Here is a 15,770-nt window from a genome sequence, read left to right as displayed (position 1 = left end):
CAAGTGTGGTGGGTACCTCGAAGGAAGGAAAATGTTCTTGGGTTGGCTAGGAAAACTTTATTATACTCCACGTATTCAGGGAGCCCATACAAGTACGTGTACACAGACACACAAACACACACACACAGACACACAAACACACACACGCACGCACAGCTAATACTGCTCAAGGCACTGTCCACTGGGCACAGAGTGGCCCTGGGGTTGAGAAGAGGCCCAAATTCTGCTGATCCCTCCTCACTCTCTAGTCTCTTCTACTGCAGACTGGGGCCCCGACAGGTAGGTGTCCTGGAGGCGGCGCCTTCATACCTCCAGGCCAGGACCCTTGCTCAGTCCCAGTGCCTGCACCAGGTCCTCTCCGAGCCCGCTCTTCAGTGTCCGTCTCACTGCAGGGACAGAGCAGGGTTGGAAGGGGGTTGATGGGATTAAGGCGGGTAGTGGGAATTTGGGGAGCACTCACAAGACTTGCGGTTGCCCCGGGAACGCTTGCGTTCCCGAGCAGCTAAGGCACGAGGACTGCTCTTCGTCACTGATTGCACCAGCAGGTCCATGATCTCATCTGAAGTGTCACTGGGTAAATTGGAGCCTGGGGGTTCTTCTGGGGGTGCAGTGGAGGGCCCCATTGCTGTCGGCATGACTGGGGAGCCACTCTGGGCCATGCCTAAGGGAGACCAGATGGGGAAGTCAGGTCAAGGTGACCCCAAAGCCCATTGCTCCCAGTGGCCCCAGGTCCCACCTCTGCTGCGGCGGCCATGTGTGGTGTCCTCCGGCTTGCTGGTCAGCAGACTCTTCATGCTGGCGTGACTGTCGGCATCACCCCGCCCTGGCCCACTGCCCACAGCCACTGGGACAGATGGGTTGCTGGGGGCTTCCCCAGCCACCCCTGAGAACTTCTCTGTCTGCAGAGGACAGAAGGATGAGCTGGGAGCGGGGGAAGGAAGCCACAGGGGGTGGCAGTCCAAACCCGGAAGGGTGCCCACCTCCGTGATCATGCGGCCCCGGGTCTTGTTGCGCTCCCGGTACGTGGCACGCTTCTGCTGCTGCTGCAGCACCCGCTCCCGGCAAGTGCGGTACTCCAGCGCAAACTCGCGCAGCGTGTGGCAGAACTGCATGACGCGCACCTCGCGGGCCGCCGGGGCCGTGTACCCCAGGTACAACAGGAAGGCGTGGAACCTGAGCAGGCCGGGGTAGGGAGGGATGGTGAGTCCCGCGTGGGGTCTGAGTGACGGTGGTGGCGCTCCTGCCCCTCTGGCCCATGTGCCCACCTGTTGCAGACACGGCGGTGCACCACCCGCAGCATGGCTACACGGCGGCCACACTGGGCCAGGAAGTGGGTGAGGCGGGCACGCAGGGCTGGGGCCAGCTCATGCTTGGCCAAGCTCCGTAGGCTCTCCTCAGCTGCCCGGCTCCGACGCTCCAGCTGCCCCAGGTTCTCAGTCAGCTGCTCAAAGTCCACCTGGAAAAGCAGGGGGTATGCATGCTGTCCCCCCACAGAAGGGCACCACCTGAGCTGCCTCTGCCAGGCCAGCCAGCTTGGGCCCTAGGGACCCAGCTAGCCAAGACCTGCCTCCTGCCCTCTAAAAGCTCACAGTCTAATGCAGGAGACAATGGGGAACAGGGAAGCTTTCTTGGGGGAAGTGGTGGCTAAATGGAGACCCAAAGACAGTAGGTGTGTGTAGCCAGGCCAGCAGAGGAAAGAGTGTTTCTGGCCAAGGACACAGCCCACGCAGACACCTAGCTGGGCACACTCTGGCACAATAGCCCAGACAGGGAGGGAGAGCCAGCCCCAGGAAGCAGCGCTCCCTCATTGCCGCGGCTGGTCTCAGCCAAGCCTCTGGCTGGCGCTCACCTTGGCACAGCGCGTCAGGGCGGGGATTTCTGAGTAGAGGTCCGAGGAATCAGGCCGGGTCTGGAGCACCAGGGAGCAGAGGTGGTGCAGCAATGACTGCCGGCGCACCGTGTCCTTCACCTCTGACACCTTCTCCAGGTAGCTCAGCTCGAAGCCGCTGCTCTGAAAGGACCCCATCTGAGCCTGGGCCTGGCTGGCTCCAGAGCCCTGGCCGCCAGCCCTCGTGCGCTCCTACTCACCTGGGAACCGTTGAGGAAGTTGCCCACAGCCAGGAGAGTGGCCAGGATGCAGCGGAAGGTGGCATTTTGTACCAGCTGTTCCATGCCCACTTTCAGGTCAAATAGTGGTTCTGCGATTTCCTGGAGTGGGAGATGAGGGACTCTCAAACTACCTGGTCCTTGTGCTCACCTGCCCCTGTTCCTGCCCCGCCCCCCCATAATCCAAGTACCCGCTCCATGCTGTCATAGTCCAGCTTGAAGGCCCAGAGCTGTAGGCGGGCGGCCAGGCCCCCAGTGGAGGCAAGGGTCATCAGGAAATTCTCAGCTGGGCCCAGGGGTACGTCAGGATTGGCCAGCTGGGCCTCCTCGATCTTCTGCCGCTCCTCCTCCGTGGGCATCATAGTCAGCAGTTTCTGAGGATGCAGCCACCACCCCACATAGTCCCCTCAGTCCTGGCCTGAGGCTTCAGGAGTTGGTTTGGACTCATCCCTAGGTCATCTGGGGGATCCCCAGGGTCTGGGGACTGCTCTGTAGAAATACCAAGCCCGTGCCCACTGACCAAAGGAGAGGGCCAGACCTCCCACCTCCCTCCAATACCCCTAGCTGGTATCCCCACCTCAATGCCATCTTTGCTGACAGCAAACTCATCAAAGTTGAGCAGGGCAGCCTTAATGACATGCACAGGTGGCAGGGTGGTTAGGCCAATGTTGATGGCGTTGCTGCGCTTGGGGTCCAGCACTGTGGTCATTGTCCGGCGGCCCTCACCGGCTTTCTTTAAAGTTGGGGAGAAGAGTGGTATGAGATTGGGAAAGGAACTAGCTGGGGCAACAATATAAGACGGCACTCTTAAAGCCCCCTTTGAAATGGCCAGATGGTGCGGTCACCCCACAACCTGGGGTGGGATGTGTAAGGCTTTGGGATGAGCTGAGATTCTAGTTAGGGCTTTGCTGATACCTTGTTGAGAGACCTCAGACAAGACTCGGTGCCTTTCTTTGCCTCAGTTCCCCCATGTGGGAAATGGGTGGCAGTTCAGACCCTTAAGCTCTGCCTGCCTCCTGCCTCCACTGGGGTTACCCTGCAGACGAGGGTGGGTTTACCTTGGAAGGCAGCACGTCCTTGGCACGGGACTCAAACAGGTGTTCCAGCCGGGCTGTGTCCACCGCTACAGGTTCCAGTGAGGCCCATAGGGTGGGGCAAGGCCCAAAATGGCTCCCAGAGCCTCCATGGCCCCCAACCAGCTTTAGCTCCCGCCAGAAGAGTTTTACTGTCTTCCTCTTGGTGGGGAGGGCTAGACCATCAGGTGCTGAGGGAGGAAGGGGGGCGGCTGGAGGTGGAGGTGGTGGGAGTGAGCCTTTGATGGGTGGGGGAGGTGGGGGCGGAGGAGGCAGGGGACCTCCAGAGAGCATAGGCAGTGGGGGTGGTGGGGGTGGGACCCCTTTCACAGCCTCCACAGCCTCCACATTCAGCATGTCCTCGTCTTCGTCCTCCCCCAGGTCTGAGAAGTCCAGGTCTCCAATGCAGAGCTTGGGTACACGGACAGGAAACTCCTGAATGGGCTCAGCCTTGGGGCTTGGTGGGGCCAGTGGCGCCTTGGGCTCTGGCTCAAGGCGCCGCTGGGCCCGGAGCAGACCTCGGGGGGCAGGGCTCTCGGGGGTTCTGGGTGCAGGGCCTGGTTCTGGGGAGCCCCATAGTTCCCGGGTATCTAGAAAAGAGAAGCAGCTGTCAGCATCATGCCCTCTGTGGAGCAAAAGGGCAACATGAGTGGATTCTGCCCACCCACCTACTCACCTGGGTGTCCATCGGCCTCATCAGGCATGGCCCCAGCCAATGTCTCTGCCCGGCCCTGGGCCAGTGCAGCCTGCTTCTCTGTTTCTGCTGCTGCCACATTCTCCAGGAACCGGGCTCTGGAGGGAAGCGCTCATCAGTGAGGGTGTCTGACACACCCCAGCCCAGGGTGGTGTACATGCCTTGCTGGGCCCTGGGCACTGCCCCAAACTGCAGGCACACACAGACACACAGGGAGCAGTCCATGCGCTGAGCAGACCCAGGACTTACCCCCCAAGGCCAGCCCCTGTTCAATCCTCCATATCTGGGGAGGGTCAATGCCAACCCAGCATCCCCAGTTCAACATATGGAGAGAAGTTCTGCTTAACATCTAACTTGCAACCTTGCTGCTGTTCATGTTCACTGTCTTGATTCTAGACAAGGACCCTCAAAGCAGGGGAAGGGGACAGCTGTCCCAGTGGGTACACCAGGCTGTCCCATGTCTGGCAGCTTCTGAGAGCTATGACCCATGCCTAGAAAAGGGCCTGGTAAACAACAGGCTTTAGCTTAAGAGTCTCATGCTTTACTGACTGAGCTACCACAACAGGCACTCAGTTTATGTTAAAATAATGAATGTGATCCAGTGTCTTTTTTTCAGCCCCTCCAGCCTCTGTTGGCCCTCAGTCCTAGGTTGCTCCTCTACCCCCACACCATACAGCACCCTGGATACCCCCCCCGCCATATTCCTGGGAGACTGGGCCCCAGGTTGGGAGTCTGTGTCCTCATTTTTGGTTGAAGCTGTTAAGGTGTCACTGTTGAAGCACAGGGACCACTATGACCCCAATGAGCTGCTTCCCTTCCCCTTGGATAACAGAGGAGGCATATGTCTGGGAGAGGAAGGGCCTGAGAGTCCCCCAGCTCTGGCTGCATGAGGCACATGGAACCCCCGCTGGGGGGAAGCATTGCTGAAGCCCTGAGCACATGGCGAGCCTGGCAGGCTGGCCTCTGTACTTACTCCAGCCTGGCCTGCTCAGTAGGGGACTGAGGGACAGGTGGGCTCTCTGGGGCCCTGGGTGGGGGGGGATGAGAGGAAGAGATGGTAATTGTGGTGCCTGCTCCACTCCAAAGCCCAGCAGCTCGTACCCACACAGAGCTGGGCAGTAGTACCAGGGGTTCCTTCCCAGCCCCAGTGGGAAGGGGAGGCGTGGAGGAGGCAGGACGTGAGGAAACTGGAAATGGAGGGGAGAGACGGACATGAAGCAGGACAGGGTGCAGTAGGAGACAAAGACGGAGCAGAACAAGAGAGTCAAGAGATAGCAGCAGAGAAACAAAGAAGGGGGGCAAGGGGATAGATGACAAAGGGGCAAGGACAGGCAGAATGCCAGAAAGAGATGAAGACAAGCAGCAGGAGGAAGAGGTCCAGTCAGAGCAGAACCCCACCCCCCAGCAGTCACTTACCAAACAGGAGCAGTTTGGTGAAGTCTGGAAAGAAAGAGAAAGCACGCGTTTGGGCAGAGGAGTTTGGGCAGAGGAGGCGGAGGGCCTGTGGAGGGGCTCAGAGTGGAGGGACAGCTGGAGAGAGGACTCTAGGGGCAGCCTCTATCTCCCTACTTACTTGTAGATGCTCCTCTCGCTGGAGCTGTCGGCTGAGGGCCCCACGGAGATGGCAGGAAAGAGGTTCACCGAGGTACAGAGGCCAGAAGCTGGGCTCATGGGGCTGGGAGCCAGGCCGGTCGACAGGGCCGGGCGAGCGGAGTAGGTGGAGATTACCGTTGAGGCGGGGTCCGCGGGGCTCGAGGCGGGGCCTGTCGGCGAGGCGGGGCCTGTGCGGCTAGAGGCAGGGCCTGCAGGGCCTGCAGGGCTGGAGGCGGGGCCTGTGCGGCTAGAGGCAGGGCCTGCAGGGCTGGAGGCGGGGCCTGTTAACGGACAAGGCCACTGCAGGCGGATCCACCCCTCCTCTTGTGCAAAGGCAAGTTCTTACCCAGGCTCGGAGGAGCGAAGAGGGCAGCCCCCGCCTTCTAGAGACCGGCGGCTCCTCTTGCCCTCCTCCGAAGAGGGCTTTCTGCGTTCCCGCCGCCCACCTGCAGCGGCTTCCTCAATGTCTCCATCCTCCAACCGCAGGGCATTCTAGTGGAGGTGTATCCAGATCTAAGCCGCTGAGACTCGCATAGGTAGGGTGGGGTGCTGGGGAACTGCGCCTCTTCCCTCCCTTCCAGGCCCGCCCAGATGGCCCAGCCTACCTCATAGAGCACAAGCTGTGTCCGCAGATCGAAATCAGTGCCCGAGGTGCCCAAGTGGCGCTGGACCAGAGCCTCCATGCCCTGCTGCTCCAGCGCATCTGTCACATCATAGAAGGAGTCCTGGTCCGGAAGTGCTGCCAGTGTCTAGAGGGTGGGGATGGGAGGGCGAGGCTAAGGCTGACCGGAGTTAGGAGGCTTAGGGGCCCAGAATTGGCACCTGGTTCTCCCCCCTTCTCAAGGCCCCCCCACCTTGTTGATGAGGGTGACTGTGTACACCAACAACTCAGGGTCAGCGCCATTCTTCTCCTCTAGGATGGACACCAGATTGGCCCAAGGAAGAGAGCCTGACACACAGAAAGGGGAGCGATCACGCAGGGACAGGTAGGAGAGAGGGCTCTGAATGGTGGGGGAGGAAGGGACAGTCTCTCACCTGTGGAGCTGGCCACAAAGTTGACTGCGCGGATAAACAGCGGTGCGTTGTGCTCAGAGTATTCCACAAACACCAGCAGCAGCTTCAGGGCCGTTTTCACCACCAGGCGGGACTGGGGGAGGGGTCACCACATATGAGTGGGGCTTGGGCCAGACTCGGGCTAGCTCCTGCTGGGGAGGGGTAAGGGCTCCTGGGGCTGGACCCAGAGAGGAGAGTCTAGGCAGCAAGGCCCTGGCCCCAGGCCCAGGTGTTGGAGGGCCTCCTAGGCTCAGAGGAGCCTCAGTCTCACTCAGTCCAGCCCACCGTGAAGAAGAGCCAGCGGAGGTCAGCGCGAGGCAGTGCGGAAGGGTGCCTGGCCGTGCGGAGGGCCACTTACCACACTGGCGCACAGTGTGTACAGCCACTGCACAGTCTCACTGTGGGCCACCACCCCCAGCATGCCATCCACAAACAGCATCAGCTGGCCTAGTGCTGGGGACACAGGGACAAGAGGTCAGAAAGGGGTCGCTGAAGGCAGGGGTCACGGGGGAGGGACGGGGCTAACCTCGGAGGATGTAGCTCTGGTAGTTGTGGTCAGCAGCAGCACCCACACGGATCAGGCAACTCAGCCCCTCTGAGTGCACAAATTCGGGCACCAGGTCCTTGTCCTCCTGGGGACACCACGGGGGACTTTAAGCAGGGCTCAGGCTGGACGCCCACCCCCAGCCCACTGCTGGGCCTCACCTGGAAGATCTGCTTTAGTGAGAAGAGAGAGCGGCGCAGCTCAGGGCCACTGGAGCCATACAACTTTTCTGCAAGGGGTAGGTGGGCACGGAGAGCTCAAGGGGGCACAGACACCCTCCTCTACTGGGCCACAATCCCCCACCAAAGAATATTCTAGCACTCTTGAACCCCCAACCTCCTCCTCCACTCCCTGACTCTGGGCAACCCCCATCGCGGTTTAGCTGCAGAATCAGCCCTGGCCCTGGGAAGAGAGGTCAGGATAGGAATGGGGAGGGCCACGCATCCTGTCTCCCATGTGCCTTGTCCACTGTCCAGCACAGGCCTGAAAGAAACTGAGCCAGCACGGGTGGGGAGGGGGATTCCTGGACTCCAATGCGCTCATACACTTACCCAAGATGGCAGTGACCCTCACAGAGAGTTGAGTACGCAGGATGAGTGTAGGCTTCCGCCCTTTGCTGGAATCAAGCAGCCTAGTCAGCAGTTTCCAGGTCATTCCTCAGAGTCCCTGCCCCCACACCAGGGCAGCTAAAGACCACCCCACATGCCAACACTGGCCCAACTCCTTCCTCCCCAACAAGAGGGTTTGTGCAAACATAGGTATCTCAGGTATGTGCAAGAGCCCCCCATCCACCCCACACACACATCCCGGGCATCAGGTAACACTGGCCAGGCCTTGGGATTCCCCTGGCACAGTCCCCTGGGGTGGCAGGAGGTAACCCACAGCCTAGGCTAGAGATCAGGTGTCTTGCCTGCTGACACCTGAGCCAGCCCCTGGTGGAAGCAAGGGTGGGGGCCAGCCTTGCCTTCCTGGTCCCATCAGCTCTGACCTGATCTCTTCATAGAAGCCCTCCAGCATCTCCCGCTGCTCTTCCAGAGACAGCTCAGGGTCCAGGTAGTATCCGGAGGGAGACACTTGCAGGGCACAGTCCTCCAGCTGGGGGAAAGAGGTGGCAGGGGTATGTACGGAGACCCCATGCCCTGCCACCTCCCACTCAGAGAGCTGGCAGAGTGGCATACCACGGGGTGTGCGCTGCAGCGACGCATTCCGTTGGCAGCCATCTCTCCCAGGCCTACTATGTGCAGTGCCCACGCACCCCAGGGGCCAGGCTTTCTTGCCCTTTGTACGTGCTATGTCTTCCAGCTAACCACCTACCCATTCTGTAGGTTTCAGATCAGGTAATGGTTTTTTGGAACGCTCTCCTGGACTCCTCTAGCCAATGCTACGCGACCCATTCCACCCCATGTGTGTAGCTCCCATGTGTGAGGCCTTCCACACAGCGTGATAATGTCCCATACACTACTCTTCTTCCCCACTAACCATGAGTTCTCTGGGTTCAGGCACCGTGTCTGTCTTGCCCCATGCTGTATCTGCAGAGCCTAGCACAGCTTTTGGCTCACAGAAAGTGCTCACTAAACACTGTTGAGCTAATGAACATGAATAAGGAAGGGGAATAAAGATGGGCGGGAGCTCCTGCTTTCGAGGAAGTTCACAGCCCTGGGGGTGATAAGCTGCATCCACAAAGCAGTCAAGCCCAGGGAGAACGTGTTAACGAATGCTGGTGCAAACCCAGCTGGGAGGGTGTGTGTGTGTGTGTGTGTGTGTGTGTGTGTGTGTGTGTATGGTGTCTCCCTGAATTGAGACCGTGAGGAGCTTTGGGTAATCCATAGGCTGTCAGTCCCTCTAGGCCTAAGGGTCTTTGCCCTGCCCCGAGTGAGCTGGACCTCAGAGGCCTCCAGGTTGAAAACCAGGTTTTAGGGTCTGACTCCATCAGTCTGCACTGGGTCCCTGAAACCTGCATTGTACAAGGCACACGTTCTATCCACTTGTCTGCTTCCCATGTATCCCCACCACGCCTCCAGCCTGGCTCCCGTCCACCACCACCAGGCGTGACACTGGCCTCTTAAGAAGTACCTGTAGAGAGGCCCTAGTGGAGTGACTCCAGAGTCTGAGGGCGGCACTGTGCCTCTTCGAGACACCTCCCCTGTAGCACTGAGCCAGTATGCAGGGCTCAACAAAGTCCCCTTGAATTGAGTGGGCCTGCTCCTTGACGTACCATGGCCCAGGGAGAGCCCACCTCTGGAGAAGCAGGGTGTTTTCTGGCTTCCCTCTTACTGGGGAAGTCAATCCCATCATTCGTCCTGCTGTTCTGCCAGCCCTGCCCTGCCCTGCCCTGGGCCCAGTCCAAGAGCTTCCAGCTGCATTTGGTCCCTTGGGGGGGAAGGGAGTCCAGCTCCTGCCCCTACCCCTGTTTCTGCTTTGCACCTCTGCTCATGCCTGAGAGCCTGACCCACCTCCTTCCTGGCAGTTCAGCCTTGAGGCCCTTGGGTGACACCCCCTCTCCTCCTGCCCCCCTCCCCCACCCTGTCTCGCCTGGGACATGGGACACAGGACAAACACTCCAGCCTGTTCTCTGTCCCACTTCCTGCCTGGCTGCCTGCCCTCCCTTGGGCGCCTTGGGCGGGCCTGGCCTCTCTCCCCTCCCTGGGAGCAGAGTCATCTTCTCCAGGGCCTAACAGGAACAGGCCTGAGATGCAGAGGCAAGGCCCCAGGGCTGGGGTACTCCGTCTTGGCCCAGCTCAGCTGAGGGCAGCCCCACATTCCTCCTGATCCCTCTTCCCATATGATGACTCAGCAGCCTGCCCACCCCACCCCCATCCAGGCACAGCTGCATCTCCTTCCACCTTGGACTAGAGGATTCTGGGACCCTAGAGAAACATCTCCACACACCCTGCCCTAGCCCCAGAGCAACACATTCCTTCAGGGATCCCCCAGATCACACATACATAGACTAGCTCACTCATTCAAACATTCATGAACCAGGCTGGTTTTAGGTGCTGAAGACATAGTGGGGAAGAAGATACTGCTTCTGCTTTTCCTGCCTTCCAGCCCGGCTGGGGAGGCAGGCAGGCTCGCCTCAGAAAAAGGCCACAAATACATGTAGAAGTACAAGGGTCATGAATGCTAAGCAAGGAGAGGGGTGGAGTGCTGTAAAGCTAAACACTGGAGGGGTGACCAGATTAAACCTGGTATGTACTTCCACACCCAGGTTCATGGTCTGCGGTATACATATATGCTCTGCTGGAGCACAGGTCCAAGAAGCACATCCCCAGAAAGCTCGGCTCCAGCAGGCTCTCTTCCCCTCCTGCAAGCACGCTTGTGTGCTCTAATCCCAAGTGAGCAGAGAACGGCCCGCTGCTTCCAGAAGGCCTGCATGTATTTGGGGTAAGGTCCTGCAGGCCAAGTGCTCCATCATCCAGCCTCCTCAGATGAGCAGGTTTAACCCCTTTCCCTCCATGGTGGCAGCAGTGGCCTCCCTAGAGGAGTCCTGAGGTAACAGCCAGCCCAAAGCCTCCAGGATGGTATCCCCCAACCCAGCTGCCTGTCCTGGGTGGAGATGGGGGAGGGTGGGCTAAGGTAGCAAAGAACAGAGACTTCCTGCCAGCTGGGTGGTGTTTGTCCCTCACACCCCTGGCCCCTTGCTCGGGTCACCCTTCTGAGAGCCAAACCTCTGGGGCTTGTTTCTCACACCCTGGGGCTGGGCCAGGCCAGAATAAGCCTGCTGACAGTGCTGAGGGTCAGCACAGGGCCCGTGTAGGCCCACATCCTTGACTCCCTCCTGGTTCTTGTCTTGCACGCTTCTCTGTGTCTGTTTTGGAGTACAGTCCTCTCCATTCTTCCCAGGCTCAGCCCCTCCCTTCAGCATCCACCCCACTTTTCTCTTGGTTCTCTGGGCTCAGGCTCTTCTGACAGCCTAAACCAACTCATTACATATGGCTTTAAATGCAGGGCCAAACTTAGGGGACCATGGTGTCTACTCCCCAATATTTTTCATAACTGCAAATCAGGAGAGAATGAACACACCAGGGGCAGGGAAAGAAGATGGAGAAGAGGGCAGAATTATATGCTGAAGGACTCCCGTTTTAGGAAATAATTTTGCTAACTGCTTTTTTTTTCTTTTGCTGTCCTCTAAACCCGATACCCTTGAGGCACCTGGCTGGCTCATTTGGAGAGCATGCAACTCTTGATCTTGGGGTCATGAGTTCAAGCTCCACGTTGGGTGTAGAGGTTACTTAAACAAACAAACAAACAAATAAATAAACTTTAAACATGACACCCTCCTTCTACTGTTATCTTGGGTTTCCAACTAGACCATGACTTCCTGGATGAGACACCATGGATGGGCCTTGAGGAGGGAAACCCATAATAGTTATGCCTCCCCTGTGTCACATACCAGCTTGCCTAGTTGTCTGATTCTCCTGCTATTCCTTTTTTTTTTTTTTTTTAAGTTTTATTTACGTAAGCAATCTCTGTGCCCAAATTGGGGCTCAAACCCACAACCCTGAGATCAAGAGTCAAATGCTCTACCAACTGAGCCAGCCAGGTGCCCCTCTCCTGACAATCCTTTTACAGGTGAGGAAACCAAGGCTCAGAAACTCAGTGAATATGCCCCAGGCTGCACAACCAGGAATGGAACCAGGGCTAACTGACCTACATCTTGGGTGGATGGACTTTGGAAGTGCTCCAGGGAACCCTGGAGGGGAGGTGGGGGGGGGAGGGCTGGAGCATGTAGTGTTGCCAAGGGCTGAAGACCACCCCTCAGCTTTCTGGACTCAGCAAATACCCCGAACTGGTCCTCCCAGTTGTAGCAAGGGAACACAAATGAACACATACTCATCATACACGCCAAGGTCACAATGCCTACATCTGCAAGGATCTAGGTCCTGGGGTTCCTCACCAGGCTGCATCCCAGCCTGACCCCAGAATGACCAGTAAATTGGACATGGATGGTGGCCCCAGAGAAAGCTGGGAGAAGGCCATAACTCATGTCCACATCCCAAACTTCTAGTCTCCCCAAAAGACCTCCATATCAAGGAAATAAAGGGCTCAGTTCATCACCAGAGCACCCCATCTTACCCTTAAACCTCCTCTGGGATCCCTCCAGTTGGTCCCTGTCCCAGCAGATCAGGTTCACACTTTAGCCCCCTTGCCACAACTGCTCCTGAGAGGTAAACTGAGGCTGGAGTAGGGAGGGTGCAAGGTCAAGAAACATCCCAGGACAGTGCCATCCCTGTCCTCCTCTAATCTTTAGCCACAGCTGGGGAAACAGTTACTGGTGATAGACGGATTTCTAGGGCTATCCCTGCTGCTAGAAGTAGGGGGCTCCTCGGGCCTTTGCATCAGGGTCAGAGCAGGACTCGGGTCTCTGTGCCCAGAGCCCAGGGAGAAGTCAATGCTATCTCACACGTAGCAGGCCCTTTAGGTGTCAGACAGGGGCTCCTGAGGCACTGCCCAGAAGACCAAAATGTAGCAGAGCTCTGGGTAAAGAGATGAAATGCAGGGCCAGAGGGTCAGGTTCTCCCCTGGACAGGGGCAGGTCCCTGGGCTGGGAGAGGCTTGTGCACAGAGGGAAGACAGATATTCCTAATATTCCCCTGGGGACACCAGGCATGGCCCAAGGCACTGCCAGGACCCTCCCCACCCCCTTCACCCCTCCCACTCCCACCCAAGGCCAGGAGATGAGTCAGAGGCTGTGGCGAGGAGCTTCCTCCTAGACTAGGAGGAAATGAGCCAGGCCTTCTCAGATCTGAAAGCTCTAAACGGTTTAAAAAGGAAGCCCCCAGGGGAACTCTAGTGGCTAGGCCCAGCCCAATGGGTTATGTGGGGTGGAGCTCCAGAGAGAAAGTAGGCTGGACCTTCCTAAATTCCCAGGGAGGGAGCAGGGTCTGCAGGGATGATGAAGGTCAGTGCCCAGAGTGGGAGGGCAGATGTCATCACTTGTCTGTGTCCTGTTCCTCTACTGGACAGATGTACAGAGGATAATGTATTGAGTGGTGATCCCCTCCTTCTTATTTCTGCTCTAGGCCTGGGATGGGAATGCCTGGGTTTCTGGGCCACCTCTCCCCTCTATAGGGCTATGTAGGCAGGCTTGAGTCATGTCTGTGCCCCTGGGGCATACACTTATAGGAGGAGGGGAGGGACGAGCTGTTGACATTTCCTGCAAGGAGGAGCCCTGCTCCCCCTCTCTCAGCCCTCTGATGTCCCTGCCCCTACCCTATTCTCAGCTCTTCTTCCTCCAGCCTTCTATTCTGGGGCTGTGGTCACAGTTTATATTTGGGATGAGCACATCACAGTGTATCTGACCATTCCTCGCACAGCTGCCAGCCCCAGGGAATCCTGGCTACAGGCACAGTGGTAACTCAGTGTGCCCACCAGCATATCCTGCCTGTGGGGGATATGGTAGTCCTGAGGTACACCAAGTGGGAGATCCTAAAGGTGGGGAGACCAGGAATGTCTGAGCTGGGGAGTACTTAACACTTAACACATTCTCCATCTGAGCTCTGTAGTCTTTAGCTAAGGAGTACAGAGCACCTGGTGCAGCAGGGAGATGGGTCCCTAATGTGGGGAAGAAGAGGGGTTGTTCTTTTCTGTTGCTGACCTCCCAAATCTGCCCCTAATTGGGAAGAGGGCTGTTAGGGCTAAGTCCTGTCCTAGAGTGGGAGGAATACTATGTTCTCTGTAATGCACCAGGCTTATTTCAGCACCAGGAGTTCCAGGAGCCTGAAGGCAGGAACCTAGACTCGGTTCAACACCCCTCTCCAGCGCCCAACCTGAATTGAAGGTGGCCTCGGGATGGACGTGCTCTTTCCAGGCCCACCTCAGACTGCCCCTTTGAACAGGGCAGGACAAAAGGGGTTGCATCAAAACACTAAAGTGGGCAGTGTACTTACAACCTTCAAGCCGTGGCCTTGAAGCCGGGGCTCTGCCCGGACACGCGCCACTCCCCCCGCCAATAATCTCACTAACTCTCCCGCCCGCGCTCAGAGGCGGGGCTGGCCGGCAGAGCGAGGAATGCAGGCTGGGGGCCCGGCGCCCGGGGCACATTCCAGGGGAGACCCCGGGCCTAGGGGGCAAGTTTGCGTAACTCGCCCCCCAGCTAAGGCTGGGAGCAGGGGAGGGCACCCCCGCCAACTCTCTCTTTTTCCTCACCACTCGGTGTGTACTGGCTGGCGGGGAACCCTGGGGGGTGGTAGTGCACCTCCCAGAGTCCTGGTCCGGAAACCCAGCGCGCCGGAAAGCGCTGCCTGCAGGGGGCTGAGCGCAGGGAGCCGGAGGGGAGGTAGGGCCAACCATCTGGAAAAGGGCCTCTCCCAGCACTGTGCACGAGTCGGCTCCGGGACGCAGGCAAACTAGGGCAGGCTGGCGGTTTAAAATTAGCCCGGCCCGCCCCCTCCCTTCTAGCAGTGGGCCGGCTGCGGCGGGAGTACGGGATGGTGGGGGCGGTGACTCAAAGGGCTTTTCCACCAGTGCAGCCACCAGCTCTCGGCGTGTCCCGGGCCGGACCGCTTCCCGGAGACTCACCTCACCCCGAGAAGTCTCTCTTCTACTGGCACTCCCAAGCGGGGCCCGCACCTACAGAGGCAACACTCCATCCGGCAGGACCTAATCCAGCCTCCAGAAACCGCTCGAGGCCTTGGCCGCCCCCAGTGGCCCGCCCCGGGTCCGCCCCTCCTTTCGGTCCCGCCCCACCTCACCTGAAGCAGGTGGAAGCTGGTGCTTCCCCAGCTCCAACTTTTATAGTCCGCTACCACCCAAACATCTACCGTCACCTTATCCAGATCGGTTACCCAGGCAGACAGGCAGCGAGTGGACCCCGAACATCTCCCCAGGTGGGCCTCACTTCGAGGGGGCAGCCAGAGTGGCGCAGACCACAAATTCCCATCTCCCTTCTTCAGCTTCCCTCAACTTGAGAGGCGTCCCGCGAAAGCCGGGCAGCGTGGACCTTAAGTCCCCAGTCCAAGACTTTCCCGCAGAAGCGCACCCGCTCCAGCCTCTCCCCGAGGGATACCTCCCAAAGGCTTTCATGGCGCCATGAACCTTTGATCGCCCCCAATCTTTCTCCGGACCCCCTCACCTTCAGCGGCGCCGCCAGCAGGCGGTGCAGCGCGGGTATCTGCGCACCCAGGGGCAGTGCCCCGTCTAGGCTGCAGGTGGGGGCCCGGCGCGGCTCCGGGAAGTTGGCACATGCGAAGGGGTCGGTGTCCTCCAAGTACTGCACCCGCACAGTCACCACTGATACCGGGTCCCCGTCTCCACGGTCTTCCTCGCCCGCCATCGTCTGTCACTGGCTCGCGCCGCGCGCCTCCGGGAGGGTCCCGGCCCCGCCGCGGCGTCTACTCAACTAGCTCGGCTGTCTGGGCCGGGGCTGACCGGACGCCGCTGAAGAGGGGCGGAGCCAGGCGGAGGCGGGGCCGAGGAAGGGGGTGGAGCCAAGAGTAGGCCCTGAAAGCGCCGGGAGGGGCAACCACTGCTGGGGGCGGGGCTTGCCGCCAGCCACTCAGAGGGCGCGATCGTGATCCCGTTAGTTCACTGGCTCTGCCGGCGGGAAAACCGGAGCTCACCCCCCCACCCCCCCACCCCCCGCCTTCAAGAGCGTGCCCAGAGCGGGGAGGTTTTCATTGGGGTTGGTGGCGGTGACGCTGCGTTCTTGTTGAGGGGTTATTCGGGCAGGTGGGGCGGGAATTTCTTCAGATAGTGGCCGGCCGGG

The 15,770-nt window shown here is 59.0% G+C and overlaps 1 protein-coding gene across 4 annotated transcripts; it reads right to left on the bottom strand.

Moving 5' to 3' along the window:
* Positions 1-42: 42 nt before the first annotated feature.
* Positions 43-15,437, bottom strand: FHOD1 (formin homology 2 domain containing 1). Of its 4 annotated transcripts, XM_036115078.2 has the most exons (24): positions 15,138-15,437; positions 8,052-8,158; positions 7,615-7,679; positions 7,225-7,292; positions 7,046-7,151; positions 6,878-6,972; positions 6,502-6,613; positions 6,321-6,415; positions 6,072-6,215; positions 5,813-5,958; positions 5,447-5,734; positions 5,290-5,313; positions 4,847-4,900; positions 3,856-3,971; positions 3,165-3,769; positions 2,684-2,839; positions 2,298-2,480; positions 2,089-2,208; positions 1,850-2,011; positions 1,266-1,456; positions 981-1,173; positions 737-899; positions 461-661; positions 43-386 (listed from the first exon to the last, which is right to left on the bottom strand). In XM_036115078.2, exons 1-24 carry the CDS (start codon positions 15,336-15,338, stop codon positions 304-306), a joined length of 3,678 nt encoding a protein of 1,225 aa, XP_035970971.2. In that variant the 5' UTR covers positions 15,339-15,437; the 3' UTR covers positions 43-303. The 4 variants fall into 4 exon arrangements, with proteins under 4 accessions (XP_035970971.2, XP_035970973.2, XP_077918888.1 ...); XM_036115080.2 differs by lacking the exons at positions 4,847-4,900; positions 5,290-5,313; XM_078062762.1 differs by lacking the exons at positions 4,847-4,900; positions 5,290-5,313; positions 15,138-15,437 and adding an exon at positions 12,140-12,242.
* Between the last annotated feature and the right edge of the window lie 333 nt (positions 15,438-15,770).

Source organism: Halichoerus grypus, chromosome 15 (assembly GCF_964656455.1).
Source record: "Halichoerus grypus chromosome 15, mHalGry1.hap1.1, whole genome shotgun sequence".
Lineage (NCBI taxonomy): Eukaryota > Metazoa > Chordata > Mammalia > Carnivora > Phocidae > Halichoerus > Halichoerus grypus.
This window is presented reverse-complemented; position numbering and strand designations above follow the sequence as displayed.

Excerpts from the sequence above, each read along its gene's own strand:
- FHOD1 (XM_036115078.2), bottom strand. The coding sequence starts at position 15,338 with ATGGCGGGCGAGGAAGACCGTGGAGACGGGGACCCGGTATCAGTGGTG. Across the intron at positions 7,680-8,051 it reads GGCTTCTATGAAGAGATCAG|CAAAGGGCGGAAGCCTACAC; the intron begins GTCAGAGCTGAT and ends GCTTGATTCCAG. Across the intron at positions 662-736 it reads ACATGGCCGCCGCAGCAGAG|GCATGGCCCAGAGTGGCTCC; the intron begins GTGGGACCTGGG and ends GGTCTCCCTTAG.